The following is a 19,621-nucleotide window of genomic DNA, read 5'->3' on the forward strand; positions in this document are numbered from 1 at the left end:
TTAATTGCACATGTGTTAATATGTATGCTTACACAGTATTAAAAGACAGTCAAAAATTAACGTCATTTACCTTCGTTCCCGCGTGCGACTCGTGCTGTAAATCTCTTCCTTGTTTTTAGTTCACGTGATTACGTAGGAGGCGTGATGACGCGATACGTGACTCCGCCTCCTCCATTACAGTGTATGGACAAAAAATATGTTCCAGTTATGACCATTACACTTTGAATTTCGAAATGAAACCTGCCTAAGTTTTGTAAGTAAGCTGTAAGGAATGAGCCTGCCAAATTTCAGCCTTCTACCTACACGGGAAGTTGGAGAATTAGTGATGAGTGAGTCAGTGAGTGAGTGAGTCAGTCAGTGAGGGCTTTGCCTTTTATTAGTATAGATAACCAGAAATCTGATTTTTTCAACTATTCTCCAAAGACTTTTTTCCATGACCCTACCGTGAGATATTTCAGTCCCCCTTTTTGGAAATGGGGGACCACCACCCCATTCTGACAATTTAAACAATACTGAAGTGGCACCTTAACTAAGACACTCTAGCAGTACACAGCACCTTCAACAATTTATTCATTTCACAAGCTGTGCTATTGTAGGGCATGTCAGTCAAAGCAGTAACCTCCGCTACAGAAACAGACCTTACTCTTCCAGATGCCTTCTGTATCTCATTTCAAGGAAAGAGGGTCTACCTGGTTCAGGAGGTCATCAAAGTGATCCTTCCTTTCATTAGATTCTCTCAAATCAAGATCAACATTTCCCTTTGCTAACTCAGAACGGTGTGAGCACTATTCCATTTACCCTTACTGAGTTATTGAATGGTTGTCAGAACCTCTGAGGCTCCTGGATAGCATTAAATGTGGCCTCCAAACTAATTTCACACCTAGGTACTCTCATTGGCTGTTGTCACCTTTCTTGCCCACTGCTGCTGTGCTATTGAATCCGATTACTTTCCTGCTAAGAATATATGGAAGGTCTCCTTCATTAACATTACTGCTGCCTTTTCCATAAGTGTAAAATGAATTAGTCTTATATCTGCTGCCCCAATAGGCATCAACAGACTTTCATCCACAGCTCCTTATTGCCATCTGCAAAAACTAAGATGTTCAACATAATTCATTCACACTTCATGTTTTTGAAAAGGATTTCTGGGGATAAGAGTTTAATTCACTAGATGTTCCTAAAACATCTTTACTACCTGTTTGTATTGCCCTAGTCTTTTCAGCTGCAACCCCAAGTGTCTGTGCCAATTTCCCACTAGGTGATGAGTGCTAAGGTTACAGCAGTGCCTTGTGCCTGACCTCTCTTTACGTTTTTTTCATATCTTTAATTTATTTCTGACCCCTTATTTTAGTCTTGTATATGTCATCCTTTGTATTAATCAGTTCTGTCAGGTCAATTACCCCCATTATGTTCTGTGTTTGCATGGCCATGTCCTCATTAAACTTGAATGTAGCATCTCTGGGCCGGGCTTGAGTAACCAGGTAATTGCTAGTGTAAAATTTTAGTCTGACATGGGTGCAGCTGTTGGGGTGCCACTCCAGGTGATCCCTTTTTAATGGATAGTTTGAAAGCAAAAGTCAAAGAATAGTAATAAATTATTAACATGTGCTGTCTTAGCCACACATCTTCTTTTACAAAACTCTACAAAAGGGCCTGAAGCAAATGTTTGGGAACCTGACAGGGTCAGTACTTAGTTCTTGGAAAGTATCAGAGCTTGTAAATGCTTTTTATTGCCAGCTAAGAGTCTTTCAGTTCTTACTTGTGGTATTTTCACCCATTCTTCTTTGCAAAAGGCATCTAATTCTGCAAGATTCTTGGGCTGTTTTGCATGAACTGCTCTTTTGAATTCTATGCACAGATTTTCAATGATGTTTAGGGCGGGGGACTGTGACTGCCATGGCAAAACCGTAAGTTTGTGTCTCTTGAGGTATTCCATTGTAGCTTTTTAGGTGTGTTTCGGATGATTATCTTGTTGTGGGACCCATCCTCTTTTTTACAGATGGTGTGATGTTTGCTTCCAGAATTTGCTGGTACTTATTTGAATCCATTCTTCCCTCTACCAATGACAAGTTCCCTGTGCCACTTGGGGGCAACACAAACCCACCCCCCACTTAATAGTTAGAGAAGTGTTAATTTGTTGGAATTCAGCATCCTTTTTTCTCCAAACTTATTGTGGCCAAAAAGTTCTATTTTTACTTTATCATTCCATATCACTCGTTTCCAACATGCATCGGGCTTGTTTAGATGTTCATTTGTAAACTTCAGGTAGTGGATTCTGTGCCTTGGAAACAGGAAAGGTCTTATTTGTTCATAGTTCATAAATTGTTGCTGTTGAATAACTTAGACTATTAAATTTTACAATTAAACCTAATTCTTAATCTGAATTCGGAGTTGAAAAATGTAGAAAGATTCCAAACCCTAGAAATCAAATCTAAAGCAGGTACACATAATTTGCTTTTGCATTTATCCATAATCTTGGACAATTTTATTTTCACTATGTTGACCTTTATATCGGTAACCTGATGATGTAATGTGTTGCGACTTCTGTTTGTCATGTCATACCAATAGGCAACTACTAAGAATCACAGAATGGCTTATCGGTAACAGTACAAATACAGTATAATGTTAAAAATTGTTAATACCTCCAAAACGGAACTGAAAATAAAATAAAAATGCATATTTAGATTCAGTATAGTCCCAGTCTGTTAGAAATTCAAAACAAGTACCTGTTGTGATGTAAGATTTTGCATATAATTTGATAAATATTTTGTATGTCTTTATTTGTAATTTAGGCAAAGCAATGTGATTTAGTGTTACATTAGTGAGTGCTTACCCCCCCCCCCACCCCTTCAGGAATGGGTCTCTCTGAATTTTACAACAGAGTTGGGGGAGGGTGGGTGTGTGCCTTACAAACCAGTTTGGCGAGTGTTTCTCTGTTAAAGTCTTTCAACCCCCGCAAGAAAGCCATAAGGACATATGGTCTTGGGGGTGGCAGGTTTTTAAGATGTTGTATTCCCCCATTGGTCTGAAGTATGGCTGTTTGGAATTGGCTTCTATCAGAAGCTTTTAAGTACCATGATGTCCTATTGGCTGTAGGGGTTGGACAGAGAATCTATAAATCTGCTTGTTCAACCACATTCTCTCTCTCTTACTAACCAATATATGATGAAGAAGCATATCTCTCTCTTACCAAACTGATGAAGACCATCACACCATGAACTCAAGAAGACAACACAATGGAGAGCACAATTCGGCAGCCATATTGAGGCAGGCAATGCAGCCTGTTCTGAAGAAAGCTGAATGATGCTTTAACTAGAGACATTTTTAAGTAACTACAAGTCTGTGTGCCGCCTGAAACTACACATCACCATTTAATCAGGTTGTATGGTAGCCAATATTCAAATGTACTTTGCATATTGTTATTATTTATGAATATTATCAATAATACATTACTTTATGTGTAACATAACTCCTGCTTGTCTTTTTACTACACCTAATTGCATATTGATATAGAAGGGAAGGTGAGGATAAGTTATATACTATAATACCTTATAAAAAGTGGTAAATCTGTGAGATTAGGCATTCTGACAAAGGCTACATATTAATAATACAATAGGGGAAACTAGAGCAATATATTACTCTACCAAGACAAAACAGTACCAAAAATGGAAAGTTATAATAATAACAATTCTTTACATTTATATAGTACTTTTCTCACTACTCGAAGCAGTTTTCATAGTGAGTGGAGAGCCACTTCAACCACTACTAATGTGTGGCATCCATTTGGATGATTTGACAGCAGCCATTATTGCACTAGTACAGTCACCACACAAGAGCTATTAGGTAGTGAAGTAGTGAGAGAGACAGTCAATTAAAGATAGGGGATGATTAGGGGCCAGAATGACTAGGCCATGGAGGGCAATTTAGCCAGGACATCGGGATATACTGAACCCTGCTCCTTACGAAGGACGTCCAAAGATATTTTATGGCCATAGAAACCTCTGTTTTACATCTTATCCGAAGGACAGCACTATTTTTACAGAACAATGTCCTCATCACTGCACTGGGGAATTGGGATCTACATTCAGGCCATAGGGTAAGCGCCCCCTGCTGGCCTCATCAACACATCTTCCAGCAGCAACCCTGAAGTGCATGTGGTATGGCTGCTAGTAATTAATCATAAAATAGGAATTGTGTAGAATCAGAAAAAAGGTAATTTTTAGAAATATTTTGAGCCTGGTATGAACAAGTGCCTGTGCATTAGTATCCAGTCTCTGTTGGTTCCTGCCTTACGCACTTTGCTACAGGAGTAGGCCTTTGTTATGGACAACGGAGTACTTCAGGAAATAAATTAAATTGGGAACTCATGTAAATGCATCTCGTAAGAATGTTATCCAGTGGCCTTGGGGATGTTCTCGGAGATATTGTCAAAAAATAACATCAAAGTACTAACCACTTATTTGAACATTTAATACTTTATGGCGGCAGATTAAATTTAAAAAAATTTAAATTGCAATATTGTGGAAATGTTAAAGATGTGAGTTATATTTTCTAATAAACGAATAAGAGTTATTGTATATTTCCAGAAATGATTTTCAGTACAGAGCTGACACTGTGTAACATTAATATGGGTCACATATTCTAGTCTAGTCAATTCCTCCAGGCATTCACTTGATATATTTAGCAATTCTGTGCTATTTTGGCTTACTTGACCCATTAATTTATGTATGTTTTATTAGAATGAACTGGAAAAGTATTCACCTCCAAACAGTGTCATTAGACTCTCAAAGTGTGGAACTTTTATGCATTAGATCAGGAAATGTTATACTTTGGCTCATTGTGTGTTGTGGCAGGTGCTACAGTATGAGAGTGTAGCATTAAAGAGCTGCTGCCCTGTGTTTATAGAAGCAGCTTTGTATTTGTATTCTTTCATTAAATCAAACCAACTTAAAATGGGAATGAGTCTCTTTACTGTCATGCTTATAATTTTCCTAGACAGTAAGAACATCCAAGGCATATACAGAGAATCCAGTTTGAGCACTGGAGGCTTGGGTACTGTTTTTGTAGGTTTGTAGGTGTCCTTTGACTTTGTTTTCACTACAGTTAATAATGTTATGAAATTGGATTGAGAATGATCACCTCTAGATACAAGTTCATGATTGTCATTATAATATTAGTCCCATACAAATTGGTTAATAGCAATGTTTTTCAGGATATTCTCATTTACACATACTCTTTAAAGCTGATTTTAGTAACTACACATTTTTCACATCAGCTTTGTCAGACAGTCGCTTTGTGGTGTTTGTGACATTTACTGTTGTGAGATTTATGCTTGCATCAGTATACTGTATTGAGGAAACATTAGGTGGATATTAACATTTATCATATGTGCTTTCATTACATTTATTATGTTTTAGTAGTTATACTAATGAACATTATTTTGGCTTTAAAATCCCAGCAATCAATATAATTTCAGCATTTGGCAATCTATGTATGCCATTTTAATTGACCTGCTAACTACATGTCTTAGTGAGACTGCCCTTCCTTTAATGCATTCGAGAACATATCATCAGAGTGGTCTAAAGCATTAACGTATGAGTTGATGTCTGGCTAATGTGGATGTTGTATAACACTAAACAAATACATTTTATTTTAGAATGAGCATATGGAGCAGATCAAGTGGTGTTCCGATCGATCGTCTGCCAAACTAAATCAGATGACTATTACTACAAAAGTCATTGGTAAATTGTTTGATTACAAAAACCTGTTTTTTCTGCGTCTACTGTTCTAAGCTTTTTCAGTTAGTCAGTTCTGTAGTGTTCTTTTATGTGAGGTATTGTGGTAGTTGAGCTAGCGTTCATCTTTTTCTGCTGCAAACAGAGGGCAGTTAGGCAGATTTTATCAGAGAAAGGTAACACCAGAATATTAGCTTTTACATTAAGAAAATAAAGTAATAAACTGATGAAAAGCAATTGAAGGAGCTGTCCTGTGCAGTTATACAAACTCCAAGGAAAGATACAATAATGAATTCAGACCATTGTATTTTTCCTTTAATTAAAATGAACACAGCTTGTCTGTATTTGGACAGTGTGTGAGCTTTTGTTAAGCACAGCAGCTCATATTTATAATTTAGAGAAAGAAAAGCTAAATAAGAAATTACAATTGCTGCTTAGTAAACAACATGCTTGGTAGCTTAATGATAAAATGTGTCTTTTTTACTTGTAAACTTGTTAAGCATATTAGTCTTGTATATTCTTGATAAATATCACATGTACAGTATATTTGATACATTTTTAGTTGCTGAAAGATTTGTACTGTTTACTGTTTGTTTGTACGTGTCATACAGTATAAGTTTTGGTAAGAAACAAATACTACATAATTAAAATGGTAATCCATATTTGTAATTACACCTCAAGAATTAGGAATGTCTAGCAGGTATACTGAAGAAAAAAACTGTATAAATATAGAAAATGTATATTTTAAAGGCAAAAAAGCTGTAGTGCAATTAATGATTAAAAATGATTAAACAATTAAATGATTAAAACCTGCACGTATATTTACAGTACATTTAAGCAGTGTTTAACTGCTAATAGCAATTAATTGAATCAGTGTGTGAGAATATATATGTTTTGTTAGACAAATGGTGAAAACTACTTTTTGAAATTAAGCTTTGTTTCAGATAAGTACATTACAGAAGAAATTAAAAAAATATGACAACTTGTTATTATGAGAAGTATTTTATTTTCTTTAATGCCATGTATATTATGGGTAAATATTTTTACATATTTTACTAGTTAATAGTATATATTTTAAGGGAATATTATTTATTTTAGTATTTTATGTTTATTGAATAATTAGCCTACAGAATTTCATTTTGTTAATAAAACAACAGGTGAACAGGTAACAACTGTGGTCTATAGTTTAATTATAAAAATACCAAAGTTGTCTCAAAAGCTTGCATATTGTAGTCTGTTCAGTTAGCCAATAAAAGGTGTCATTTTGCTTGACTTCTCATTGCATCCATAATGGCTAACAAGGTACAACACCCTACCACTACAAAGTTAACACATTAATATACAGCATAACACTTCTCTGCATCTGGAGCTAAGTGTAAAAATATTTTAAAGAGATAAAGAAAAAAAAATCAGAATCGGTATCAGAGTTGGAAAGTCCAGTAACATTAATCGATTGGTATCAACCCTATAAAACCTGATCAGAGCATTTTGTTACTTGTATTGAAAAGCCACAGATACAGATAACACTGTTAGAATATGGATGGATATTTGAAAGGGCAGCTGTATCCATGTCTGTTACCTTCAGATAAAAGCAAAACATCCATTTCTTTTCTGGGGCTATGTGTAGTGCTGCATTACAAAACAGATTGGTTTTGCTATCATTTGCAACACATTTATTCAAATGTGTAATGCAAGTTAAAGCAATTATAACTCACAGCTGATTGTTCATAGATTTACATTACTAGCCTCTTAAAGCAAACATAAATCATGTATTTGTATTTTGGAACTAATTTAGAATAAAAGAAATGTCGCAATAGAAATAGCCTTTTCCCCTGTAGGAGTAATATAATTTTAACATCATTACATTAAAAAAGCAGGACTTTTACAATAAAAGATACACTCCTACACTGAAATTCAATCATTGTATTTATTTTAGAGCCAAATCTAGCCTGTGGGCCACCAACTGAGCAGTGGAATAGCAGAGTTCCAAAGGGTCTTATTCACTAATGAAGGTAGTGGAAATCATTATGCCGAACAAAGTGTTAGTCCAGCTGTGGCAATACAGTGGGGGTGATCTTCTCGTGGCCATTCGGCCTAACATGATGCCAAAGAAGCCCAAGTATAAAAGAAAGTATGTGTATGTTATTTAATACCTACATGTAAGTAATTAATGAACAAAGGAAAAAGTACAAAATTAATTAAGTAAACTGTAAAACATCACAAAAGCAGCCTTTGTGGGCTTATCATAGTGGGTGTCAATTTACCAATGGTCATTGAATTTCATGACACAGGTACTGGTCTTCTTTAGATTCTACCATATTCTGGCCGATACTAATTAAAAAATCAAAGGATCCATAAGTGAAGGTATAGCTGTAGTTGTAGGAGACACTAACAATATGGGCCATACTTAAACTATAAAAACCTGGCAGCCATAGATCTATGAGTTTTCCTGAAATATTCTACCAAAGGAAGATGTCCTTTCCATTTGAGTTAAAACAATCAATTTTTCAATTAAAGTAATTTTCCACACAAAATTATATTTTGTTAATATGCCATTTACCTTATTCGTTGAAGAGAGGACTCTTGACCAATGAAGGAGAAGGAGAGGTGGATCTTCAGTTCAAAAACTAGGTCCTATGTGACTTGTGTTTCCTTTTCATGATACATGCTGATTTTTCCAGAAATATTTTAGCAACACATTTTTGTGCTTTGCATGTTGTAAGTAAACTGTAATGAATCATAAATAACATGAGATTTATTTTTTCCATGGACATTTTTCATATTGTTTATGAACAATACCAGTGGTCACAAGTGGCCTGTATTATATCGTATACTTTTTTATCTTCATTCTCCATGAAAACGCGAGATTAAACATTTTTCTCGGCCATCTCTACAAAACATATGGAGTAATATACAGAATAATATAACTTTTGGGTGGAGTATTCCTTGAAGGCATGTAAATTTCTTCTTTTCATCTTGCTATTATGCGTCCATTAGTTGGAGTTTTTGACTGGACCTTTAATCCCTAATCTCTATTTTTCTATTTGTTCTATGCACAATCATGACAACATTAAATGTTATCATTTAGAAGCTTGGTTGCTATGTACCACATGTCACTAGGGATCATGACTTACAGGCCCACATTCCTTAAATTTTGCTTAAGAGTTGCTTTTTTTTTGATGGTGAATTCCTTTCTTTACACAAAAAAAGTTCCAATGCCTCCTAACAGCTCAACCTTAAACAAGATGGACGCCATAACACACCACTGGTAGCTTACAGTGTCATAGCGACTAACTAAAAAAAACTGCAATGACTGTCCCGTTACAAGATGTTGATTTCTTGAGTACTGACATCCAGAACTATATGTTGCCTTCCATTTGGCAGGAGATTTTCTATCCACATTATATTATGCCAAGGCCTCACTGTCTCTTTACAAAGAGATACAAGTTTCCATAGTCTTTGCTGAGTCACTTGCTATTAGTATCCTTGGAGAATATTCCATATATCACAGTCTCTAATTTGAGATTGTCCCTATTAACAGACTTTGAGTAATCAATTTTACTTCTCTATGGAGGTGTCTTTCATGTTGCTCCAGTGTGTTGTCACTCCAAATGTTTCCATTTTTCTTCACAGGTTCACTGCTTTGGACAGTTGGCTTTTCAGTCGTTATCCATGGTCTGTAAGACATCCATGTTAAAGTTCTGTATTAGGCTGACATCAGACATGATGGTACAGTAAAAGTAATGCAAAAATATTTGAAAGGTAATTGTAATACTGTGTACCAAAATAAATAATTAACATAAGGTTAAAAGCAGTGTTTCTGATGCTCAGCCATATTTTATTAACTGTATATCTTTTTCTGGCTGTTTTAAGCAAACACTTTTTGTGGCACTTGTTGTTTTTCAATCATTAATAACACCTGATTTAACTTGATATGGAGTATGAATTTGTTGATATTTCCCAGTAGCTTATTCTGCCTTCATAACATCAAGTCATATGTTTCTCTAATGTATCTGTAGCTACTGTGCTGTCAGAGAGAAGAGGGGAAAACATGTTAGAAAAGACAATTCGCTGTTACTGTACTATTATACAATGTTTTTGGACTGCACTGCTTCTTTAGCGCTTCTGCCTACCAGTAAGGAGGCCTAGGTTTGCGTTCCGGGTTCTCCCCGTGTCCATGTGGGTTTCCTCCTGGTGCTCCACTTTACTCTCACAGTACAAAGACATGTAGGTTAGGTGGACTGGCAAAGTTGTCATGGCCCTGGGGTGTGTGTTTGTTCTGTGATGGACTGGTACTCTGTTCGGGGTTTGTTGCTACCTTGCACCATGTGCTGGCTGGGATAGGCTCCAGCACTGCCCACAAACCTGTTCAGGACTAAGCGGGTTACAAAGTGACTGACTGACTGAAACTCTGAAAAAATAAGAACTTCTGAAACTACATGATACCAACATTTGTTTTTTGTGCAGGTAGGTCTTAGAAGGTAGGTTAGAAATAGATAATTTGGGCCTGTTCAATTTATTGCTGTTTCTGAACCATCACTGGGAAAAGAAAATGGAAAAGAAGGGAATACAATAGAGGAGGATGCCAGGATTTTTGTACATTCTTTAAAAATATGTAGCAACACATGTCTGTTGTGGTGCAGCAGCCTTAAATGAGAATTTCATTTTCATTTATTTGAAATACAGTTTTATGGCAATGTGTTATTTCTCATATTTGACATTCAATGGTAATGTGCTTATTTTTTTTGTATTTTTTATACTCCTTTTCATTTGTCTGTCTACGTTAAGGCATGCAAGTTCACTGCCTTCATCTACAGAAAGTTAACATGATTTGTTTCTTTAAATCACACAGTGCATAAGCTGCAAAGGAATAAAAGAAAAGGACCTCTCTTGCATCAGTATTTACCAGGGCCAGCTCTGGCGCAAGCAATGCCTCTTCTTGAAGAAAACTCGCTGGCCAGGGACCTTCCACTGACTATACCTGTTATAATTATAGGTATGTGTGTGTCTGCCTGTCTTCATTTTTCTTGCAGAATCAGTGCTAGCAATTGGAAGGTTTTTGTTGACTATAATGGAAACAGGCTAAAGAACTGAGATTTATTTGGTTATTATTAATTAGCAAGTTCAACTAAATGCATTTTATGGTTTTAAGTATAGTAGTTTTGTTTGCTGTCTTTCTACTCATGTGTAAAGAGAATAAAAAGATGTTTGTTGCTATGGAATTTATAAAAGTAATTTCAATTAAATTTATTTTTCTGTTGGCTATTTCTCATTAGAGACCCTTAGACCATAGTAACATATTTACAAGAATAATACATTTAAAAAAAAAATCCCCAACAGCATTCACTATTTAGTTTAATATTTCTTTGTGTGTATAGTATACTGCTGTACATACAGTATTTACCATTATAGGAGACGCATCTTTATGTCATTCTCAAAGAGGACAAAATGTGTCTTTATCCAAAAAATGGTTTACTGAATATCAGAACTAACAGTTAAGCTTAAAAGAGAGGGTCATGCAAAGCAAAAAAAGAATACAAAGATTAAAAGTCCTGCTGCCCTTCTGGGCCTCATCAAAGAGGGTTTAGTCTTAGTCTGTTCAATGTGATAAATGGCTCACTCACCCAGTCTTCACAAATAGTGTGTCACCGTGACCAGATAACTCACGCTGCTCCTTTCTTTGTGTAATCTATCTCCCTGCTGGATTGAACCCTTGATCAACTCCCCTGGCAACTCTAAGCTTCAAGTGTTTCATTTCCCCCAGGGTTCCCCCCCGGCTGGGGTTCAAATTCTTTGTGTTCATGGGTGATTCTTTGATTTGTGTAAATGTTACTTTTGTTTCTTATTTGCTTCATCCCTTATGTTTGTATTATGTGCCTTGTGTTTTGTGGGTGGTTCCCCAAGAGGCAGGGCCATCTGCCCTTCACTGCAAGGGAGAGCCCTCATCCCTATAAAGGTGGAGTAACCCAAAGTTCCTTGTGGTTCATTCAGATGTGTTTAGTAGTGGTGGTGATTTAGTTGTGTTTTATGTATTATTGGATTTTGACTGTTCTTTGGATTTGGGATTTGTACTTACCTTGGATTGCCTTTTCCTTTTCAGGCAGTTCCTTTTTGCCCTTTTGTGCTCTACTGAGCTTCTTGTTGTTACAGAGCATTTTTGGAAAGAATAAACCTTTTTATATACAAAGATTCTGTGCTTCCCTTTATCACTAGCTGATTTTGACAGTTTCCCCCTTTAAAGCAGTTTTGGAAGTTGTTTAGGAATTTGTGCATTAGCAGCTCTCAGGTTCATTATATCCAGGGTTTTGGCTATGAAACAGCTTTATGCTCCACTTCAGAGCTGTTTCCTGGGCAGTGCCAGACAGGGTATGTCAGAAAGGAAGGGCTGGGGCAGAACCTCAGTCGATTCCTGAGAGAACACATATTGCAAATAGTGTGACTTAGCAATCTATGAAATTGCCTGTTTTGAATGGTGTCATGCAGTTCAAAATCATCATGTGCACAGTGTAGAGTGTTCATACATTTTCAGACAGTTGTTAGTCTTGTACAATTAGAGTGATAAACAGGAATTTTCTCATCCTTCATAGATAGATAGATAGATGTATTGGTCTATAGTGTATAGAATCTGAGGTAGCAGCAATATTTTTTTTTTTTTATTTCAAAACTTTAAAAAAGAACATTTATCACATCAGACCCAGGCACATCTTAAAGTGCATTAAAATAAAAAAGTTCACAGTATTAGCAATAACATTTGTTTCCTTTTTGAAATATGAGACCCCCTCCCCCCATTTAAAGGGGGGCTCATGATAAGCAAGGGATTCAAACAATTACCTATGAATATGGACAGAGAGCATTCCATGAACTACTTTTGTAATGTTTTTAATTCATTTAACTCTTCATAATTATTCTACATTATCTTCAGCAAATGTATATTTTATATGTGATAAAGTCCATAAACTTTACATTAATAATGGTGATCTGATATTCTTTAAAAACTTCTGACACAGCAGGAGTCACACGGTTCTCTGGGTGGCTTCCATGAACACGCTTAAGCTAGTTAAGTATTTACTAGGAAGTGATGGCAGCTGGGAACTGTTCTTTTCTGCCTTTGTATGTAATCAAGTAGAACTTTGCAGCCTCTTGTGAAGTGAGTTAATAATAATAATAATACATTTTATTTATATAGCGCCTTTCCCATGCTCAAGGCACTTACAGAATAAATAAAGAACGACAGAATATACAGTATATAGCATTGTACAAACCAGAGTTGTCCTTGTAATCCCTCTGAAGCAAATTTATCTTAATGTGCAGGGAGACTAATTGCAAGAAGGTGTGCCTCAGATAGCATGACTACTGTCTCTGTGGATTTTAAAGAGAGAGATCTTGGTGTTTACATCATTAGGCCTGTTTGGCTACCATGCCTTTTTTGAAAACAACTGAATAGACCTTCCAGAAATTTTACTGATTACTTATAATTTCTGAAAATATAAAGCATTAAATAAAACACCATGTTCTATTTTGTACAAGTATATGAATATGGAGTCAGAGCAAAACCTCTGCTTTTTAAAGTTTAAACCTTGATGAAAGCATTTTTGAAGAAAAAAAATCACATGGAAAGAGAATGTCTGTCTTTATCTGAGGTTATTAAGCAAATGAACTGGGATTTAATCTCTTGGTGTATAAAACATAAATAGCACTCTCCAAAACTTTGGCCCATGGACATTTTTTGCTCATAATGAAAGAACCCAGAGCTTTGTAAATTTTCATTGCATTTTCAAATTTAACAAAGCCTATGTGTTTTTCAGCACTGCAACATAATACCCTGTTAATGTGATCATAGCAGCACAGAGATAATTCATTTTGTTTTCTTTCTTTTATAGGCAATGGCCCATCTGGAATATGTTTATCATACCTGTTGTCTGGCTATCGACCATATTTAAATGACTGTGCAGTGCATCCCAACTCCATTCTGCTAAGTAAATTGAAGGAACTGAAACATCTTTCCATTGCTGATCAGGTACGAGACAACTAGGACAATGGTGTCTACTTAATTAGTTGTTTATTTTATTTATTTGTTTCTTTATGTTTTCTTGGGGTTGGGGTATCTGCTTTTATTCAAACGTCACAGGTGGTTGCATAGGGCTTTGATCATGTGTTGGACAGAAGAACTAGAAGAGAAAACAGAGAAAAGTACTGAATAATAAAGATTGCCAGTTCATTGAAGAATGTGATAATTCTATGTATCTACTTTATTAAGAGTAGAACTAAATTGTAGTTACAAAAGGCCAAATTAAAAAAGTACATTTTTAGGAATATTTGAAAATGATCCACAGTGTTAGCCTGGTATATATCTATTGGTAGAGTATTCCAGATTTTTAGTGCATAGCAGCAGAAGACTAACTCCCCATTTCCTTTATGCTTGGCTCTTAGAATAATAAGTAGGATGTTATTAGAAGATCTAATGTTATGACTTGGAATGTAGGGGGATAGGCACTCCAAAATATAAGAAGGAGCAAGATTATTTAAATCTATATATACCATTAGTAGTATTATAAAGTCAATTCTAAAAGACATAAGTAACCAGTGTAACAATGCTAAAACTGGTGATATGTGAGGTACCAGATCACCATAAATCATTGAGCTTTAGTAAAGATTACATTTCTTAATCCATTTTACAGTCCCCACAAGGTGCCATTGAGTTTTCTGGGAAAACATCTTTGGAAAAACTTGTAAAGGTACTAAAGTATAGGGAATTAGAACCAAAATACAAGAATAGTAACTGACATTGGACTTTGTACTATGCATTGCCCCTAAACAAACAAAAATCCAAAATGTTTTGGACCTTGTAACTAAAGCTGTTCATCCACCAACATAAGGGGTAGTGTGAAGTTACACAGCAACAGAAAGCAGTGAGTTTAAATCCTGGCACATGGCTTACAGGTGAGACAAAGGTGTATGTAAAGTGGGCTTATAAAGGGGGACAAGGTGTGAAATATTAGAGCTGATAACCCACAGACACAGTGGATGAGGGCACCCTAAGACAAAGTTGTTTGATACAAAGACACTTTTTCTTGCTTAGATACAAAGTGAGGTGCTGTTGAAAATATTTGTCAGAAATGAGCAGATTGCTACAAAGTATAGAGAACAGCCTATAACAGTCAGAACAGTCATCTACACCAGTAATGCCTGGAAACGTAACATCAAAGGCCAAAGATAGAATGGCCTTTTGGAAACTGTGAAAGAAAAAGTGAACAAGCCCAGTTTCTAAATTGGTTTCATACTATTCAAAGGACATACTGCAGTCTGAAAATGAAAATGAGTATCAGCAATTCAAAGTTTTCACTTTAGCTCGTTGCTTACTTTTTTCTAAATCATCAAATGGCAGTGCATCTTTTAACTCATTTACTAAACCATTTCATGCCACATTATTTTCCTATAGTCATCGCCCCTATTGTTTTGAATTGTAAACAATAATCCTAGACATTTTATTATCCTGACATTCAGTAACTGTTGTGCTATCAATATTTTTCCAAGATGGCCTTGAATTCTTAGAAGAAAGACAGCAGGTGAGTGCACTGGCTCAAAAAGAAACAGACTGACATAAAGTATCATTATTAACTGATTAGGTTTTATACACTAAGCTAGAGTTTTTCTAATATTTGAAAGGAAGGAATTTTTAACTCAAAACTAATCACACCAAATCTTTTCTTAAAGTTCTCTGAAACAAGAGCCTTGTTTTTGACATCAGATTAGATGACAGCTGCCATGACATGTTTTATTTTTGGTGATCTTCAGGCAGTACAGCTTGCTAGGCTAGGACGTCTCATACTATATGTGTATTTACAAAAAAAAAAAAGATAATAGTTGTTTGACATCTTCAGTGAAATTATGCAGTACATTCTGCTGCATTACATAAATGTGCTCTCTGCATAGTTGGAATACAATCTGTTAGAATTCTTAGCTACTGTACATATCACATTTGATGAACCTCAGATAAAAAATAAACCCTAATCTTTTTCATAACTATTATTCATTATTTAATTACCAGTTTATAAGTATAACATAAACAACTGCCTGGACTCATTTGGGTGAGGGTTCCTTACTTTTTCTCTGTATTTTACTCACTCTTTCTTTTCAGTTGTGGTCATGGGATTTAAGTTTGGATGGCTTATGCTAGCATGGAAAGATAAGAAGAGCTGGTTGAAGCATACAGTTTAAATCCAAATTTTATAATAGGAGCTGACTAGCTGGTGGTCATGGTAACATTGTCAGAAGCTAAGTATGGTTTGAGGAAATACTTCATTGAACAGAAATAGGCAAGGCAAAATCTGTAGTTAAATATTTCCAAAAAACATATGGAAACAGAGTAAAACGCAGTTTTTGTATTTATAATGCAAAATTGGCAGCCTTTCTTTAGGATAGGACTGTAGTGTAAACCCTCCTGATCTGGGTCAGTATGTCCTTTCAGCAAGACAGTTTGGGCCGTGCAGTGTCTATTGGAGTAGTATTTGATCTTTCTTAGATAGCAGTGCAAATGATCAATCAAATCACACATCAGCATGCCTGGTTAGCCTAGATTAAGATCCCCACAGGCCCCTAGGTGAATTAACTCCTTAAAAGAGAGTTCATCATACTTTTAACAGTTGTAGAAGGGAACAGCCCGGACACAGACAGGCAGACATGTTGCAGTCCATCACCACACGTTTATTTACACTCTTATTATTTACAAGTCACTAAGTGCACCGCCACCAACAAACCCCAACAGTCTCCCAAAGTCCTGGCTTCTCCTCCAAGCCATCTCTTCACTGCACACACACTCAAGGCCTCTCCTTGCCGCCTCCTCTGACCTCGTCCACCTCCTCACCCGACTCCAGCCTTGATTGCAGGGCGGCGTCTCGTTAAATAGGCGGCTGATTGAGGGCCGCACCCGGCCACCTGCCACATGACTCCCCCGCTAGCTGAGACCTCCTGGGACCAGCGAACCATTCCGGGAGGACGGGAACCCCTCGGCGGCAAGCCGACACACTGTAGCCTAGGGCCCAATCCTGTAAACACAAAAGAAAAACAAGGGCGGAGGCGTTGCCCTGACGCAGCCCCTCGGCTCGTCCTCCGCTGGGCCAACGCTCTCGGCCCCGATCGGCGCCCGGATGCTCCCTTTTTCGGCTTCCCAACCCGAGCAGTCCGTGCTCCCCGCCACGGAATCACCAGTGGGATCACGCTCTGTTTCGACCTCTCCAGCTGCGGGATTCTCCTCTGCCTCCGCAGAGGACGGCCCTTTGCGGGACACGCGCACCCAGCAGCATGTTCTCGCTTATCGGAGGAACTGGCTTCCCCAAGCCGCTTCCTCCGTTTACTTTGTGACGCCACAGCGGTTCGGATCTGCCCATTGTAAGAGGGCAGACCCAGCCTCGCTGGCGTCCGGAGCTTAACGGGGTCGGTCTCCCTTACCTTCCCCGCTGTGCCTCTCTGTCCAGGAGCTCCTGCAGTGCGCCGATCCTCTTTTGCCTGCGGCTCTCGATCCGACGCCACTGCCATCCCTCCCGAGTCCAGCGTCTCCGCCCGGAGGGCACATCGCTCGGCCGGCAGCGACAGCACAAGGCGCAGCTGTTTTTGCAGCTCCTGTAAAATCGCTGCGAAGGACAGAGAAGCAGACGGCGGTGGGCTTACCTTACCAGTAGCGTGACTCACCGACTGCTCTCTATGGGCACTTCCTTGCTGCCCACTCGGGTTGCTTCGCTGCACGGGACGGACATTCCCAGCCCTCGCCTCCGACCAATCACTGGCGAGAGAGCAGGACACGTTGTCCAATCCCGTGCCTGTTAGGAGGAGGGACTTCCGGTCGGCCATCTCGCTCTCCTCTCTCCCAGGAGAGCGATTCTCTGGGCAGCTCCGCGGCTGCTGAAGCTGCAGCCCGTCCTCGACGGCACCTCCACCTGCTGCCGCCGCGTTCTTGAGCTGCCCCTGAAACACAAAGTCTGAAAGCAGACCGCTCATGGTCCGCGACTCCACATTTCTCTGCGGGGTTCGGTGCACGCCGCCCCTGCGGCACGTGGGTGAGTTCGCCTGCTGTGCCGGGCCTTCCACAGACAATTTACTATATGCAGGTCCGCACCTTGTGCCAGGTGCAGCATCCTGCCGTCTACGCCACTGTAGAAGGGAACAGCCCGGACACAGACAGGCAGACACGTTGCAGTCCATCACCACACGTTTATTTACACTCTTATTATTTACAAGTCACTAAGTGCACCGCCACCAACAAACCCCAACAGTCTCCCAAAGTCCTGGCTTCTCCTCCAAGCCATCTCTTCACTGCACACACACTCAGGGCCTCTCCTTGCTGCCTCCTCTGACCTCGTCCACCTCCTCACCTGACTCCAGCCTTAATTGCAGGGCGGCGGCTCGTTAAATAGGCGGCTGATTGAGGGCCGCACCCGGCCTCCTGCCACACAGTGCAGCACACAGACCCTCAGTAGCATTTCCCACTCTTGTGTTTGGTATTTGAAGACGCAATCGTTTTGTCAAGTTTGGTCCCCCTTGGTCATTTCAGCACTTGGGAGTCTACTTCATTTAATTGAGAACGGAGTGGGAGTCCCCCATGGTCACTTCAGCTCCTGGAAACAATCATTTCATTGTGCATGGGGTAGGTGCCAATGTATTGGTGAAAAAGGCACTTACTTGCCATCATGGGCACCCTGATGCCTGGATATCTCCAAAATGTTTTTTGGTTTACAATTGTTGTGAATAAAATATTATATATATCTATCTCTCTATTTTATATATATATATATTTTTATATATGAAAAAATCCTGGGACGAGATGTAACTTTTTCAGAGAGATACTTTCAAGTCCTGCGAGGCGAGACTTTGTGCCAAGAGATTTAACTGGGGCCCGAAATAAATGACAAAGAGTAGAAGACAAAGTAGAACATCGTAAAGAGGTTCAAAAACATTGCTGCAATACACATGCAGAGCAGGTTAGAGATAATGAAAGTACTAAAATTCGAAAGTCTCAAAAAAAATGATAGTAAAGATCACATTAGTGCAAACAAATGGAAATTATTACTCGATGAAATAACGGAACAGTGAAAAGAGATTGAATATATTGTTTGGATTTAAACTTTAGGTTGGAGACTTGTAGATCGTCTAATTCATGTTGCCATCAGGGAGAAGTAGTGTTTCTTCCTAATGAAGAGGCATATCTGCGAGAATTAAAAGATTTGTTGTTTGGTGAACGTGAAATCTACATACGCGAGTGGCAGAGACGTGAAGTAGCTGGCGCGTAGCGCAGGAAGGGGTGTCCTGCAAAAATATTATATGCAGGCACAAAATCAAAATCTTGAATCAGTCAAAAGTTGTAAACAGAAAAGTGCAAGATGAAAGTAATATTATATGGTACAAAAACAAAACTCCAGTAATTCACTGAAATACAGAAAAACTTGAGAACACAAACTGTAAGTCAATAATGGAGCCTCGGGCAAATGCAAACATCCAAACTCCGCAGACAGCAAACAGGTGTGGAATTTGAACCCAGAACACAGTGATTCAGCAGCGCTAACTACCATGTCCCATGTCTTTAAAAATGTGAAGTCTAAAAGGATCACTCCATCTAAAAGCTGAACGAGGTTTCATGAATTCTGACAGCAAGAACCTCTTTATAGTAGAAGGGCAAAAGCAGAAAAGCATTTAACTTCTTCAGTACTACAGTATAAAACTATAAACCTACTTAATATCATCTGAGGTTCACAGGCAGCCAGAGCCCCTCCAACCAACATTGGTGAAAGGCACGAAGCTGGGAAGCATGACTACCACATATGTAACTGTTGTACCTTGTACAGTATTATATTATTACTTTTTTAACAGATATTGAGGATAACAGTACATGATAC

At 38.2% G+C, this 19,621-nt stretch overlaps 1 protein-coding gene across 1 annotated transcript in view; it reads left to right on the forward strand.

The window, feature by feature from the left end:
* The window catches only part of osgin2 (oxidative stress induced growth inhibitor family member 2), a 63,061-nt gene that overhangs the window by 11,488 nt on the left and 31,952 nt on the right, over window positions 1–19,621 (forward strand). Inside the window, exons 2-3 of the mRNA XM_028817148.2 lie at window positions 10,588–10,731; window positions 13,616–13,752. Coding sequence (XP_028672981.1) covers window positions 10,665–10,731; window positions 13,616–13,752 — 204 coding nt within the window. The 5' untranslated portion in view covers window positions 10,588–10,664. The remainder of the gene's footprint in view (window positions 1–10,587; window positions 10,732–13,615; window positions 13,753–19,621) is intronic.

The sequence above is a fragment of the Erpetoichthys calabaricus genome, chromosome 13, assembly GCF_900747795.2.
Source record: "Erpetoichthys calabaricus chromosome 13, fErpCal1.3, whole genome shotgun sequence".
Classification (NCBI taxonomy): Eukaryota; Metazoa; Chordata; class Cladistia; order Polypteriformes; family Polypteridae; genus Erpetoichthys; species Erpetoichthys calabaricus.